At 38.2% G+C, this 16043-nt stretch overlaps 1 protein-coding gene across 3 annotated transcripts in view; it reads left to right on the forward strand.

Annotated features, from left to right (window-relative positions):
• LOC148944798 (thiamine pyrophosphokinase 1-like) overlaps positions 1-16043 on the forward strand; it is a 64195-nt gene that overhangs the window by 20503 nt on the left and 27649 nt on the right. For all 3 annotated transcript variants that reach the window (XM_089100048.1, XM_089100046.1, XM_089100047.1), the window contains exons 2-3: positions 5059-5227; positions 10562-10809. In XM_089100048.1, the coding sequence (XP_088956174.1) occupies positions 5065-5227; positions 10562-10809 (411 nt within the window). In that variant the 5' untranslated portion in view covers positions 5059-5064. The remainder of the gene's footprint in view (positions 1-5058; positions 5228-10561; positions 10810-16043) is intronic.

The raw sequence follows: 16043 nt of genomic DNA on the forward strand, positions 1-16043 counted from the left end.
TCCTACCTTAACCACAGCAGTGTTATTCTCGTACATAGCCCTTATCACTTTAGTGTATTTGTCTTGTGTGCCATACAAGGATAAGACCTTTGCCAAAACTCTTCTATAATCGAACTCTTGCTCATAATCTATAAGACTGAGGACCAAAGGTGTTTGAAAAGCCAGGCACTTCTCAATTATTAACCTAAGAGTGGAAATTTGGCCGAAACATCCTGTATCTTTTCTAAAACTGCACTGTTCTTCTCTTATAACTTTGTCTACAGCATCTCTCAGTCTAAAAAGTATCATATTACTAAGTAATTTGCTACCTACAGAGACCAGACTAATGTCTTGGTAATTACCACACTCAATCTTATCATTTTTCTTATAAAGTGGCTAAATTAAGGTTTTCCTAAAATCGTCAATTACTTCTCCTTTTCAAGAATCATGTTCATAATCTTCAGTAACTTATTCTAACCTCAGAGCCACCATATTTAAGAAACTCATTTACCACACTATCAGCACCTGAAGCATTATTATTATAGTACTTTTATATTATTATTATAGTACTCTTGGTAATTCATCCTCACAAAACAAATCTTCCTTCACGCCCAAGGTATCATAAACTTTTTCATTTCCTCCATATCTTTTCCTGCAACTCTATCACGGTTTAGCAAATTCTCAGAATGTTCTACGCATCTATCTTTAACTCTTTCCTTATCACTAATTGCGTTCCCGTTCTTATCTTTAACTGGAAAAATTCCGGATTGACTACTCCCTCTCAATTTATTAATATTCCAGGACAATATTTTACTAATATGTCGTCTAGCTGTATCTTCCAGATCCTCGGCAATTTTATTTATGGCCTCCACTTCACACCTTTTTAGTTCATATTTTAACGATTTCTCCACTTTCTTTACATTTCTTTTGTTTTCATATGATCTATCAGTCAGATAATTCTTTTACAAGCCCCTTCTCCTCTCTATTAAACATAAAGCTTTTCACTAATATTCTTAGCTGCAGTCCTAACTTTCTTCGCTAATACACCTTCAGCAACTTCACAATTGTTTTCCTAAAATTATTCCAACCATTTTCCACATTGTCAAATTTTCAACTCTGAAGTTTATTATTCAACTGTTCCTGGAAAGTTCCTCTCAAATTCTCATCCTCGAATCTACCAACGTCATAACTTCGCGGGAGGTAGTTACCATTCCAAAATTTCAGCTTTAAATTAAATTTATCTAGACGCTACTAGATGGTGATATTTACTTTTAACATCAATAAAAGCACTTCTATATACCCTAGTATCTTGTATTGATCCTGGCAGTCTTCAGTTTACTATAACATAGTAAATAAGGTTTGCTGTCTTACCATCACGGGAATACCATGTTAACTTATGGGTCATTTTATGACCAAACACCGTATTGGTTATAACTAGATTGTTATGCCTACAAAGTTACAAAAGTCTGTATCCACTACTGTTTTCGTTTCCTACACCAAATTTACCTAGGCTAGGATAACATCTATCCCTATTTCTACCAACATGGGCGTTAAAATATCATAGTAAAAACGTAATTTTTCTACCTTTGCCCCTATCTATTTGCGACTGTAACTGTAAGTGAAATTCATCTGAGTCACTAGTATCTCCTTCAGTCGGTTCTACAGGGGCATATACTACTATAACTGATAGCCTGAACATTTTGGTCATAAAATGAGCAATTAGTATTCTATTATTAACACAATTCCAGCCTAAACAAGACTTAGCAGCTTCCTTATTCATCATGAGCCCTACTCCCTGTATATGTACCCCATCCTTCCTGCCTGAGTAAGCAAAATCTATATCACCTAATTTCATGCTTCCTATTCCTGGGATATGAGTTTCTGAAACTCCTCATTTTAATGACGTGTCGTTGGGTGCAATACCAGCGAGCAAATTGGGTTCAAAATTGTCACAATTTCACATGAGAGTGATGTCGACATTTATTTAGTTTATAGGGGTATTGTTTTTTGCTCGATGAATTACTTTTTAATTACAAGTGTAAGATCTATGATATGACCTCGATGTGATAAAATAGTGCATAAGATTGCGCATAAGCTTTTCAGATATAAGGGCTAATAGGTTTTATTCCTAAAATTTTAGTGAAATACCCCCAGGCTTGATTATATACATCACACGCAAAGTTGATGCCAATTTGTTCAGTAAGATCAATATAGATACGCTCAAATATGTCCTTTTGACAACCTGGATACATCTATTGTCTTTTAATTTAGTGCAACACTCCCTGAATACCCCTAGCCGTTCCTGTGATATCGCAGATATACTTTTTTGTCAATCTGGATTCACGTAGTGGTTTTTATTCAATTCAATAACCCCCTCAAAATTCTCTGAAAGTTTCAACTTCATATTTTAACCATTCTTGAGATATAGCAGACAAGAACTTACAACAACCTGAATGCACTTGAAATCATTTGATTTAGCTCAATAGTAGTAGTAGTAGTAGTAGTAGCAGTAGTAGTAGTATTAGTAGTAGTAGAAGTAGTAGTAGTAGTAGTATTAGTAGTAGTAGTAGTAGTAGTAGTAATAGTAGTAGTAGTAGTAGTAGTAGTAGTACTAGTATTAGTAGTAGGGTTATTAGTAGTAGTAGTAGTAGTATTAGTAGTAGTAGTAGTAGTAGTAGTAGTAGTAGTAGTAGTAGTAGTAGCAGCAGCATCGGTAGCATTAAAATTAACAACAATAGTAGTAGCAGCAGCACTTGAAGCATCAGTGGCAGTCAGAGTCGCAGTCGCGATCGGAGTAGTAGTAGCAGTTGGAAGCAAAGGTGTCACTAGCTAAAATGTTTGAAGGAGGGTGGGGGTGATTGATCTTACCAAATGTCTGGTCATTTTTAAAGACTAATATAATTTAGGTGATATTACCCTCAAAATTACTTCAAATTTGTGTTTTAGGGACTGGGGCCAATCTTCTTTTATTGGTTCTGTGTCACAAATTACGTAACATGATACCCTCACTACACAGGACGCTACTTGCTGAAAGTAGTCCCGGTCTCAAGCAATTGCAGTCATAGACGTAAGTAATTGCAGTCAATAGTAGTCACAGTCACAAATAGTTGCAGTCGCAAGTCTATCAATATTCATGGTACAAGTTTAACTCCAAGTTGAACCCCAAGTAACGGAGTGTCGGTAATAACAGGCATTGCAATCACAAAATAAAATCAATTACCAAGAAATATTTCACTTCATACACGTTCTTTCGCCGCTTTATTTTTTTATATGTTTCTGTTTTTATGCTTGACTTACAAGTCCCATTCGTCCTTGAAGGTCGTGTTGGGGCCTCTTTCTTCGTAATGGCGTGGATGTGCCTTTTGTATGCTTCAGGGTCTTCTACTAGGCGAAGAAGGCCCAAGAGGCAGTGAGGTGCAAAGTTTTCCTTCCACCTTTTTGGGGGACGACCACGAGGACGGGAACCGTGAAATTGGCCTTCGAAGGTGATTTTCGGGAGACGGGACCGACTCATCCGTTGTACGTGACCGAGTCATCGAAGTTGCTGGAGCTCGATCTTCATGAGAATTGTTTGTTGTACTTTAAGGCGCTCGAGAAGGTCGACATTTGAGATTTTATCAAGGTAAGTGATCCCGGCGATGCGGCGGAGGCACTTAATTTCAAATGCTGGGAGTCGACGATTGTCATTTACCTTCAGCGTCCATGTTTCACATGAATAGATTGCGATGCGGATGATCAGGGTATCGAAAAGTCGTGTCTTAAGCCACAGAGACAAATCCTTGCTTCGTCATATGGGCATAAGGGCCATGAAACTTCAAATCGCGAGGGCGAGACGTCTTTTAATGTCCTTTGATAGACTGTTGTCGCTGGTGATCAGACTACCGAGGTAAGGGAACTCGTCGACCCACTGGATACTCTCTCCATTAAGCTTCAGGTCTGGCTTAACTGTATCCTGCGGCTTTCGTGAGCAGCACATAGCCTTTGTTTTTGATGCATTTATGATCATTCCAAAAGAACTAGTGGCTTCGAGGACGTCGTTAGCAACGGCTTGTAGATCCTCGGGTGTTTCAGCCATTTCGTCAATATCGTTGGCGGAGGCTAGCTTATCTGCCTTAAAACCCCCTATATGTGCGTCGCAAGTTGTTTCCAACAGGGATAAGACTGCTTTGAGGAAAAGTTTTGAACTACAACCTTAATAACAGAATTTTAAAATTTCTTTTTTTTTTCACTATCCGTATGTTTTTTTTATGATAATCAATTTCAACATGCCTGATATACGTTTAGTATAACAAATTAGCGTCAAATTTGTCGCCCGATGCTAACGGACCATTAATATGGTCCGTTAGTTACGACCCCTTGGCCAATGGCCTGTTTGACCTGATAATCAATCCTTGTGAAAAAGGCAAAGCTCCTGAATTAAATGAGATTATATTGGTGGCATTGACAGAGAATGCTGGAGCATCGTAACTGTAGGAATTTCAAAGACAACACTTCCTTAAACTTATCGACCTATCTGCAACTGTAGTAGCATAAACTGTAATTGTCATGGAAATGACGCTTGCCAAGTGCGATGTTCTCCTTCATACTCTGTTAAATCGGGGTTCCACCATTTTTCTCAATATTACCAGAAAATATAAAGGAATTTTTAAAATCGTGGTTAGAGCAGGCCGGGGAGGGGGATTCAAGCATCCTGGGGTTTCCAGAGGCTGTACATTGAGTAAAAGTTAAATAAAAGTGGAATTTGTGGCTTATATGAATATCAAATTGTAGTAAGCCTTATATACTTCTGAAGATCTTGTTTAATATTCCTTTTAGCTGATGTGCAGAAGAATATATGATTATACGATACCTCATACAGTCATTACAAATAAATTACAGCAATCTTGAATCCTCACTTCAGAACTATAGTAAACATTTTGGAAAATATACTCATAATTGTGCCCCATGGACATATTTCAGTAATCATATCCTCCAAGCGTTTAAAATCGGTATCAAAACTATAACTGCCAAATAAGCTTCTTCAATAAGCACAGTCTTCAGTTTTTTCTCACTTTTTCTTCTTAAACTCTTTACTTTTAGCGCTTGATGTTTGTTTTGGAGCCTCCAAGATTAAGGCACATGTCAGGAAATTCCATAAGAATGTGGCGGCCAATAGAAGCGCTCACCTCAGATATTAAAGCCTTTGCAGTTATTATACTAAATCGAAAAATAAAGAATTTCCATCGATTAGACTTGGCATGGAAATCCGGTAAGTTTTTGGGTTTTGTTTTTACAGTAGCTTAAAGGCTTTTACTATCCCTTTTACGTTAAAGCAAGCCAGCTTCATTCCAGCATAGGCAAGAAGTGATGTTGAGATTCAGAAATTCAAGAAAACTTTCCTCCTCTCTCAAGGTTAAAAGGAATGCTTTTCCCCCTGGAATTTTCTATGAGGGGGAGTAAGGAGATCCTTATTTCAAAATATTGAAGGGTTGGTTGTCTCATTTATCATCATGAAGGTTAAATGCAACGTAGTCACAGCCCAACTGTATAAAATTAAATGAGTTCTAATAAGGGAAAGGGTCACCACTCCTTTGAAATGTTTTTTCTCTTGAGTTTCTTTAAGACAGGGAACGTTATTCTGAAAAATAATCAATTGCTTGACTTACTTATCAATAGAATAGACAATCATAGCTTAGAAAGAATCCAATTGCACAAACATAAACTGGACTCGAAGCAATTTAGAGATGTCAGGTAATCTCGTACAAAATTATTAGTTTTTATTGGAAGGGGAGATTATTTTTTAAACTGTTGGAGAGTTGCTTGCCTTATTTATCAGGAGAAACGATAAAAATTGTTTTTTAATAATATGCAGTTTTGTGGCAATAAATAGGACAGTGATAACAACAGTGAATAAATGAATGAATATTTTACAAATATGGTCAAACTTCTGGTGGATTAAAACTGCAATGAAATACAATTTTTAACTTATTTTTATGCTTATGAGGGATCCTTCCATCCCAGTATATCAGCCTTCAATAGCAGATGTTGTCTCCCTAAATTGAAACTATGGTACTTGTTAATTATTCAGAACGCAATCAAGTTCTTGATCTGATGTAAGATATGAAAAACCAGTTTTATAGCCACAAAGACAAGACGGGTGACAGAATGTATCGACAATTTTGAAAGCGAAAAAGATTACAGAAGATGGCATAATCAAAACACACGACGGAGAGATGACAAAAGATCAAGAAGGAATTAAAAAGACGATTTATGACTTTTTCTCATATATACATGTATATATATATATATATATATATATATATATATATATATATATATATATATATATATATATATATATATATATATATATATATATATATATATATATATATATATATAAATGGAAAGAATGAGATAGATAAGAAAATGTTTTTTATGATTTTGAAGTAAAGCAAAAAGTTTCAAAAGACCAAAATGAAATATTAAATCAGCCAACCGAAGCAAGCTTTGAATTCCACCAAAACAGGAAAAGTCCCAAGAGGTGAAGGTTAAGGTACGATTTTATAAATTTTATTTTAGTAAAATTACAAAAATTATGTTACCAGCAATGAACGAAATGATACGCGGAGAAGCTACACCAGAACAAACCCTAGCATTATCACACTACTGCCAAAAAAGCGAGACAACGTATAGAGAACTGGAGGCCTATCTGTCTACTTCCCTGTGATAACTGATTGTGTTCGAAAGTCCTTGTGAGCAGACTAGAAAATTTGATAGGAGAGATCCTGGGTGAGATCTAGCCTGGGACATAAAGAATCGAAAAGCCCAGCCTGTTCTTGCAATTTTACGCGACTTACTCATTAGAAAAGAAGAGCTTTGGGAAAGTGATCTGAAATGGGTGTTAATGCCCGTTTATTTTATAAAATTTTTTGACTTGATAGTCTGGACTATGCTGCGAAAATTGATGACAGTGAAGTTTTCTTTTTGTAGTGACTAAATAGGTTTTTACCAAAATCTATACCGTGGTGCTGTGAGTAGTATGCCCTTAGGTACTTAGAGCGCACAGGTAGCAAATCAACATGGGATTCCGAACACATACCCTGTTTCTACACCATGCCCTCCCTTTCCCATTGAATTTCTAAGACAGCCCTCTGACGTCACGGCAGCTATAGGAAAATTAACATTGGATGTTATTGTTGGTTGTTGGATATGATTGTTGGTTATGTTTTTTGGTTATGTTTTTTGGTTATGATTAATGGTTGTTGATTATGTTCGTTGGTTATGTTGTTGTTTGTTGGTTATGTTCGTGGGTTATGATTAATGGTTGTTGGTTATGTTTGTTGGTTATGTTGCTGGTTGTAGGGTTTATTGGTTATTATTAATGATTGTTGGTTATGTTTGCTGGTTGTTCGTTATGTTTGTTGGTTATATTTGTTGATTGTTAATTGTGATTGTTGGTTGTTGGTTATGTTTGTTGGTTATGCTTGTTGGTTTTGGATATGGCTGTTCGTTATGTTTGTTGGACATGTTTTCTCATTATGGTTGTTGGTTATGGTTGTTGGATGTAATCGTTGGTTTGGATATGTTTGATAATAAAATGAAGTTACTAGCCAATGCTATCCCTGCTTCTATTCCTCCACGATGTTTTTCTATTAAAAACCTCAGACGGCCATTATGGAATATGTTCAATATTACCCCTTAGCAACCGCCATTTTTAGCACATTAGATACCTGGAGCTACCAACCCCTCAAGCTGTCACACCTATGAAACGTGCTCACCGGTTCTATTAATGGGAACACAGTTGGCAAGACTCCCATGACACAACCTTCTGGACTCCAATTACGTCACACGACTTACCCCATTTTAAACGCTCAGGTGTAATATGCTTGACGCAATTTTATGTAATTGTGTGACAAGAACTCATGGGGAATCCCCGCTTGTAACGTAACGACAGCTCACTCCTTACGTAATGGCGGCACACACTTTATGTAAGACCAGCACATCTTACGCAATGTCGGCATACATCACTGTCAATAATACCCATTTTTAAATTTTATTTTTCGCCCGAAATGTACAATGCTTTTTTTTCTTTCTATAGCTCTTTCTTTTTTTTTTCTCTTTAGTTCTTCACCCCGCCAGGAATCGAAAGGCAAATTTTCTTCCAATGGATTTATGCCCTAACCGAGAGGAAAAACAAGCCATTCCTAATATTTTTTCCTACTCATTATATTCTAAAATTAACCTATTGTGTGTGAGTGAAATTCCCATATTTCTCTTTCTAGAATGACATGTTTTGTGCACCTGTATAATTAACACGGATAATTGGCGCGCACTTAGGAAACATATATTACCGGGAATTCCATCTCTTCTTTAAGTAACGCTTTTTAAGAAGTAATACCAAATAATATTGACGATTATTACTAATGTATTTATATCGATAAAAGGAAAATGCATGCTTAAATTGTGTAAACCCTTTACTCATCCTAAACAATAAATCTTAAAAACCTGACTAAAAAAAATAAAACTCGAAAAAAGGCTTATTGTAATATATGCGAAAAGAATCAGCCATTATCGAAAAACATATCCTAGCATACAATACTAGGGGATATGGTTGATATTAGATGCAAATTAAAGGAATATTAAGAGCCCGTAACGAAAATACAGCGTTTTGAGACAGGGCAATCCGAAAGGAAAAAACAAAACATGAAAAGGCTTACAAAGGGATAAAATATACACAATAACATGCATAAATTTAAGTAGGATGGGAGGAGAGGGATCCAAGCAAGTAGCTCCAGAAGAGGGACACCTTTGATAATAGAGTTACATGTTACATTTATGCTATATTAAGAACTTTTTTAACGAAATGTATCTTTTCTTACACAGAGATGTTAGATTTCACTCCACCTCTACCGAAAATTCATTTAACACCTCCCACCTTATCTTTAAGCTTTATATTATACTAGTCCAAGGCAAAGCATACTACCCCGGTAAACTGTTACTGCTCTCTGGCATCCCCTCTGACATCCCCCCCAAGACACTTTTTCAGTCATTTCATAATCAAAATTATACTTCAACCATTGATTCTTGGTTTTCGCAAGCCAAACCTATCATAAAAGCCTTCAAAACGCTCCACATTACCATGGCATTACACATCAGCCCCCCCTCTGTCATCCACACGGCACCACCCCTCATCATCTTTACAGTATTTTCAACCCTTTCTCACACACACACACACACACACACACACACATACACACACACACACATACACACACACACACAGCAGCAGCAGCAGCAGCAGCAGCAGCAGCAGCACACACACACACACACACACACACACACACACACACACACACACACACACACACACACACACACACACGACACACACACACACACACACACACACACACACACACACACACACACACACACACACACACACACACACACACACACACACACACACACACACACACACACACACACACACACACACACACACACACACACACACACACACACACACACACACACACACACACACACACACACACACACACACACACACACACACACACACACACACACACACACACACACACACACACACACACACACACACACACACACACACACACACACACACACACACACACACACACACACACACACACACACACACACACACACACACACACACACACACACACACACACACACACACACACACACACACACACACACACACACACACACACACACACACACACACACACACACACACACACACACACACACACACGTTAGCCCAATCATATACGTAATATTTTCAGTTTGTTTTAAGTTTCGATGCTGCTCCTTACTTTCAGTTGAAAAACATGTTTTTTTAACTTAATTTCTGATCTTTATTTTAAATGATGCTGGGAAATCCGGTGCCCTCTTCTTAGCAATGTCCCTTCCCACATGGAAACTTCCTCCATGGAGAGATCCTCCCACATAACCCCTACTCCCCCTCCCCCGCACTACCAGAAAAAATCCCCCCTGAGAACGTCTGTATAAGGAGGAGTATAGAGGCAGAAAATATTATACTTCCCAGTAACCAATACTATTTCTTTACATTGGGTAAAGTTCATAACTTTCAGCCCTCCCCACGGAGACTTTGGGGGATTAAGTCATCCTAAAAGACATAGTTATCATATTTTTGACCATGCTGAACAAAATGGCTATCTCAAAATTTTTATCGGATGACTTTTGGAATGAAAATGAGCTTGGGAGGGGGCCTATTGCCCTTCATTATTTTGTCACTTCAAAAGGCCACTAGAACTTTTAATTTCCATTCCAATGAGCCCTCCCGCGATATTCTAAAACCACTGGGTCGATACGATCACCCCTGGAAAAAAAACAAATAAACACGCATCCGTGATCTTTCTTCTGGCAAAAAATCTGTTACTTGAAATTACACCCACGCATGTGCTTCTAGACTCGCACATTTTTTCGTAGATTCACCACATATTATTCTGCTCTAACGATTTGCTATTAATTCCTTTACTACCTTTAAAAAATTATTTTTCAAACTAGTTAGTCAATATCCTTTTAGGTGTATTTAAGGCCACAGCTGATGGTGGCACTAACCGTCTTTATGATGCCACATTAGATGCTGGTAAGAAGCCTAGTGAATACGTACCTGACTTAATATCTGGAGACTTTGATTCAATTCGCAAAGAAGTCAAAGAATTTTATTCACACCTAGGCTCTAAAGTAGTTCATACTCCTAACCAAGATGAGACTGATTTCTCCAAGTGCATTAACTTGGTTTTAGAAGAATCGAAATCACTTAGCCAAAAGGTAGGTTTTGTTTTAAAAGTATTTTACTCCATTATATTTTTAAACTTAATGTTTTGTTTCGTGCTATACTATTTAGTCACGTTTCCTTTTTCTTTTTTGTTCTTTGCTTAGTTTGTTAGTTTTATTTAGTTGGGCATTTCAAACTATTAATGAAAAGACTTTGTAACTGTTGGTCGTGGCTAGTTGCAATAATACGATTCTGATTCTTTTCACTAGGCTATCTTATTTCTAGAAGAATTTTAGAAGAAACCTTTTGTTGTAGGTTCCTTTTGTTTTGCTTTGCTTTGCTATTTAACCATCACCAAAAACCCTATGTTCTTTTTTTGGCTAAAAGTCTAATAGTTTTTGCGTTGCTTATCTTTTATGGATGAATCCTTAAAGTAGATTCGTATCAGCTCCCGGTTACTTTTAAAATTAAGCTGATTTGAAGAATTTATAGAGCAGCCACTTAAGAAAATCACCCAAACAGGGATGAACCCAGGGATAAATTTATTTTTGGGAAGGGGTGTGGGGAGGGGGAGAGGATAAATTGAATGAGGGACGGTAGTATTGATTAAAAAGAATAAATATAGTTTTTACAATTTAACGTAGATTCCTTATTGAGACAACATTGTAGATATGTAATTATAAAATAAAATCTAGCCGTCTTTTTTTGTTGTGGGCTAGTTTATCCAAAACGTCTTCTGCATTGACTTTAACATCCCTATGTATGGAAAATCAGGCCAGTCCTTTAAATCACTCTTGACCTGAGGCACTCCTTGTATAAGATTTCACTCTTCTCAGGGTAGAAAAAGAACGCTTGCACGTAGATGTAGTGACGGGAATTGTTGGACCAATCTTCAGAAATTTATGTAGAGTAGAAAAAATGTTCCCATTGTATTCGCTTAAGCACGCTGTGAAATATTTTGGTGCCACGTTTCCCGACTGTATCCACATTCTCCTCCTCAGAGATAACTCAGCTTTCAAGCTTCCCCTATAGTACAGGCAAATGGAGGTTTGACCCGAAACAAATTGCAACAGAAATGATTCTTACACCATCTTGTAGAGAAAAAAACTGAATAACATATCCATTTTCGCATATTCTGAGGCGACGCAAAATAATTGTTTTTTGGCTTTTAATGCGATTTTTTTACGTTTTCCAAAAAAAATATAATTTTAGTATCCGACCGTTTTTCTTGAAATGAAGTATGATTCTGATGCAGAATGACAAGCTGAGACGGAAAATGAAGCCAGATTGGGTGTCTGGTGCAAAACAAAAAAGTTTCACTATCATCAACATGTGTTGCGGTAATTTTTGTAAAGACAATCAACGGCACTTGTTATTCAACAAATGATCGGTTGTTCATAAAAATACCTGAACTAGGCACTAGTATAAGACACTTCGAAGGCTACGTAATGCAATAGAATGAAAATCGTCAAATTCATCACTCAGTGTTATAGAGATTTCAAAGCTTATTCCCAATATTTGACTGAGAAATCAATTAGACGAAGACCTCAAGTAATGCCAGAAAGTCGATTAGAAAACTAGTTCCGGTCAGTGACAGTCATAACCTTTATTTGAATTCGCCATCTACCCCGAGAAAAATTTTTATTCGAAATTCCGCCATCTAACAGTCGAAAAATACTTTCCGGTGAATCTGCTAGTGATCTGATGAATGATTAGCGCAGGTAAGAAGTCTGTTTTTATAATGGTGGTTCGGAATTGAATACTTTAAAAGTTTAAAGGATAAATTATTTCACTTTACTGCTTTGCGTCAAATTCTTTGATGTTTCATGTCAGTTTAATTAATTTTTTTTTTTTACAGCGACATCTATTGAGAAGACAATCGTCCCCTGAAATATACCTTGTACCAACAGGTAACCTCATCATCACGACAGGTTAACTTGTATTATGAGCCTGTGGTATTCTTCAGAGCTGTGAGGGACCAAACGATTGACGGATTAGGTACACAGGTCTGCCACAAAGTCCCTAAAGTCCCTAAAAGTCCCTAAAATCAAGTGAAGTTCTCTATTGGTCTCTTAAATTTATAAAGGTCCCTAAAGTCCCTTTTCTTGCTTTGGTTTAAAGCTCCGTATCCTTCCTGTTGGGAACCTCTTCTCCCTTCCCTACATTTTTCTTTTTTTGTTCACTCCTCGGCTCAATTATTATTGATTGAGTATAAAATATTTGATTGAGTCTGACTATTCTGAGAAATCCGCAGACGGAATCATAGATGTATTTGGAAAAATGTTCAGAGATACAGTGGTCAAAAACTTCTCCTTCGGGCGAACTAAGTTCGCTAATTTTTTAACCGAAGCTCTTGGGACTCATTTCCAGAAGATGACCCTTGATGAAATCGGCAACAGTTATTATGTTGCCGAGTTTGACGAAACCACAAATTCAGAAAGTAAGAAAGAGCTTCAAATGAGGATCCGGTTCTGGTCCGAAAAGATGAAACGAGTGGTAGAGAGACATCTGAAAACTGCATCTCTGTTCCAGCGGAAGGTAGTGCGAAAAAATGGAAACAAATAGGTTGTGTGTTCTAGTTACCGTACCCTTATCTCTTTCATCATATTTTTGTATCTGATTTTTTGTATTCGAAAGTAAAGCGTTCAGAAAAAAAGAAGATAAAAGCTCCTCAACTGACATGATGATTCTCAGGTGGTCTGTTTCTTAAATATCACTTGGCCTCTGATCATGGAGAGATGTCTGCAAATGATCATTTCCATTTTTTTTTCCTTTGTCAAGTGTCATTTGCTTTTGTGTCACTGCTTTTTCTTTGAAAAGCTTTCTGAAAACTGAGGTTTGGGGTCCATTTTGCGTCCCGAATGGTCCCTAGAGAGGTCCATTTTTCGACTGAAAAGAGGTCCCTAAGTCCCTATTTTTACCACTTGAACCTGTGGCAGCCCTGGGTACAGTACTCTATTGAACTCTTTTTTTTTATAGCGAGATGTCTACTCAGTTGGAGCACTGCAGAATCTGCAAAAGAAATGTCGAAGACGACTCACATTACACGATTATTACACAAAAAGGAGCTGCCGGAATTAACCAATCTAGTCAGATGTGAAGGGATACCATTGTGGTCACTGCCGGACAGAAGGTCCAAGAGTTATGCAGAAAAAATTATACACACAGGCGTAACATTGACAATGACACTCAAAGGCGAAAGGATGAGTGGCTAGCTAAAATTTCCACTGCCAAGTGTGAGTTGCGGACGAGTGCTTCACAGTTCAGGTTTAACGAGTGTTGCTTGTTTTGTAGCTGCCCTGTTGACCTCTCAGCCTCACACCGGAAAGGCTCAGATGTTTTCTGCGTTCGGACAATAGACTTTGACAAAACAATTAAAGAAACATGCGAACTGAGAAATGATGACTGGGCAGTTAGTGTTTTCTGAAGGATATGCACCGTCCCAGACCTTCATGCCGCTGATGCCGTGTACCATCAGCTTTGCAGCAATAACCTTCGGACAAACCGAGGGATTCCATTCAAATACGAGAACATGAACTGTGAGCCTGAGAAAAAGAGAAGAAGGTCAGGCAGACCAGAGGACGAGGTGAAAACGGATGCTTTCATAAAAGCGATGCAGTTTCTTGAAAGGAATAACGAAGAACAGACAACAGTCAGTAATGTAGTTCAAAAGATGCGTGTCGCTCTTGAATTGGATGTTGGACCTTACAGCACTGTTTATATGAAGAAAAACATTCTCGAGCACTTCGGTACTAGAATTCTCATCTCGACTGTCGACGGAAAGTCAAATGTAGTGACTTTCACGGATACTGCGTCATCAATCTTAAATCAGTATCATGTGGAAGCAAGATCTGAAGATCCCGAGAAGGAAAAGCACAGTTGTTTTGCGCTACAGCAAAACTGTTGAAAAATGACATAACAGGCCTACAGACAAACAAAGACGACTACGACGTTTTAGAAAAACTGTCAACCACTTCAGAAACTGTGAACTTTGTACCTGACAGCCTCAGACTTTTTCTTCGGGAAATATTTATTGGGAAGACCGTAGACCTCAAGATTGCTAGTATTGGTCATGCGATCATAGAAGCAGCTAGACCACAAGCTGTAATTGCACCTCTGCAAATAGGTCTGGGTGTACAAATGCGTCATCACTTTGCGCCAGGATATATCATCGATACTCTGAACGCAATGGGATTCTGTTCGTCGTACTATGAAGTTTGGCGATTTGAAAGTTGTTCAGCCATCAGCGCAGTGGAAGATCTGGATGAAATTCTCCCTGGCGGGTTTATCCACCACGTTGCCGACAACGTGGATCATAATATCTGCACCCTCGATGGCAACAATACTTTCCACGGTATGGGTATTATTGCCTCTGTGACACCAGCGTCAACTTGTGCTAGAATACACATTCCTAGGATTGATCCCACTGCCGATGACATAAGAAATGTTCAAAAGATACGCATTGCGCACCATAAATCACACGATTCCATACTCTCGTGAATCAGATATGAATGTCTGAGAGATTTCCAACCAGTTGTTAACTCTACCCTTGAAATCCTCTGGCATTCCTCCTGGTACCTGAAAACTCCAAAACCGGGTCGGAATGGCACACAGCAAGCACTTATGGTGGGGAATCACCCAGGGAAATCGTCTATTGTTTTCCTCCCAATGATCGATCTCCCAGCTAGTAACGACACCTGTATTTACTCCACTTTGCTTTTTATTGTAGACCAGGCCATGCGACATGGATTTACTCCCGTCGTAACCTTTGACTAACCCATGTGATGGAAAGCCATGAAAATGGTCGAAGCGGCTTCGCCAGGAAGTGCACTTTCAAAAGTCGTCCTGAAACTTGGCGGATTCCATACCATTATGAGTTTTCTTGGAGCAGTGGGTTACATCATGGATGGGTCAGGACTCAGAGAGATTCTTGAACACGTGTATGCGCCCAATACTGATCCCCACCTTCTCAGCGGAAAAGCGATCGCTAGAGCAGTACGTGGACATTTACTTATTGACGCTGCGCTACACGCCATTCTGCTTTCTGAGGTTTTTGCCAATAACCAAGCTAGTGTTGATGGGCCAAGACTACAATCCGAAGAAATTGTGGAACTCAGAAACCTATGCGAGAAACTGATGAATAAGGAAGTAGTTGCTGAGGTTGCAGAAGGCAATCCTTCCTTAGAAAAAATACAGGAATTCATCAGCAGCAAGAGAAAAGAACTGCTCCAGTGTTGAACATAAAAGCTTTGGTTCCAGTATTTGGACATGGTTGCGATTCTACGAA

This window comes from Artemia sp. Qi Xiang Cuo, chromosome 14 (genome assembly GCF_049724085.1).
Source record: "Artemia sp. Qi Xiang Cuo chromosome 14, ASM4972408v1, whole genome shotgun sequence".
NCBI lineage: Eukaryota > Metazoa > Arthropoda > Branchiopoda > Anostraca > Artemiidae > Artemia > Artemia sp. Qi Xiang Cuo.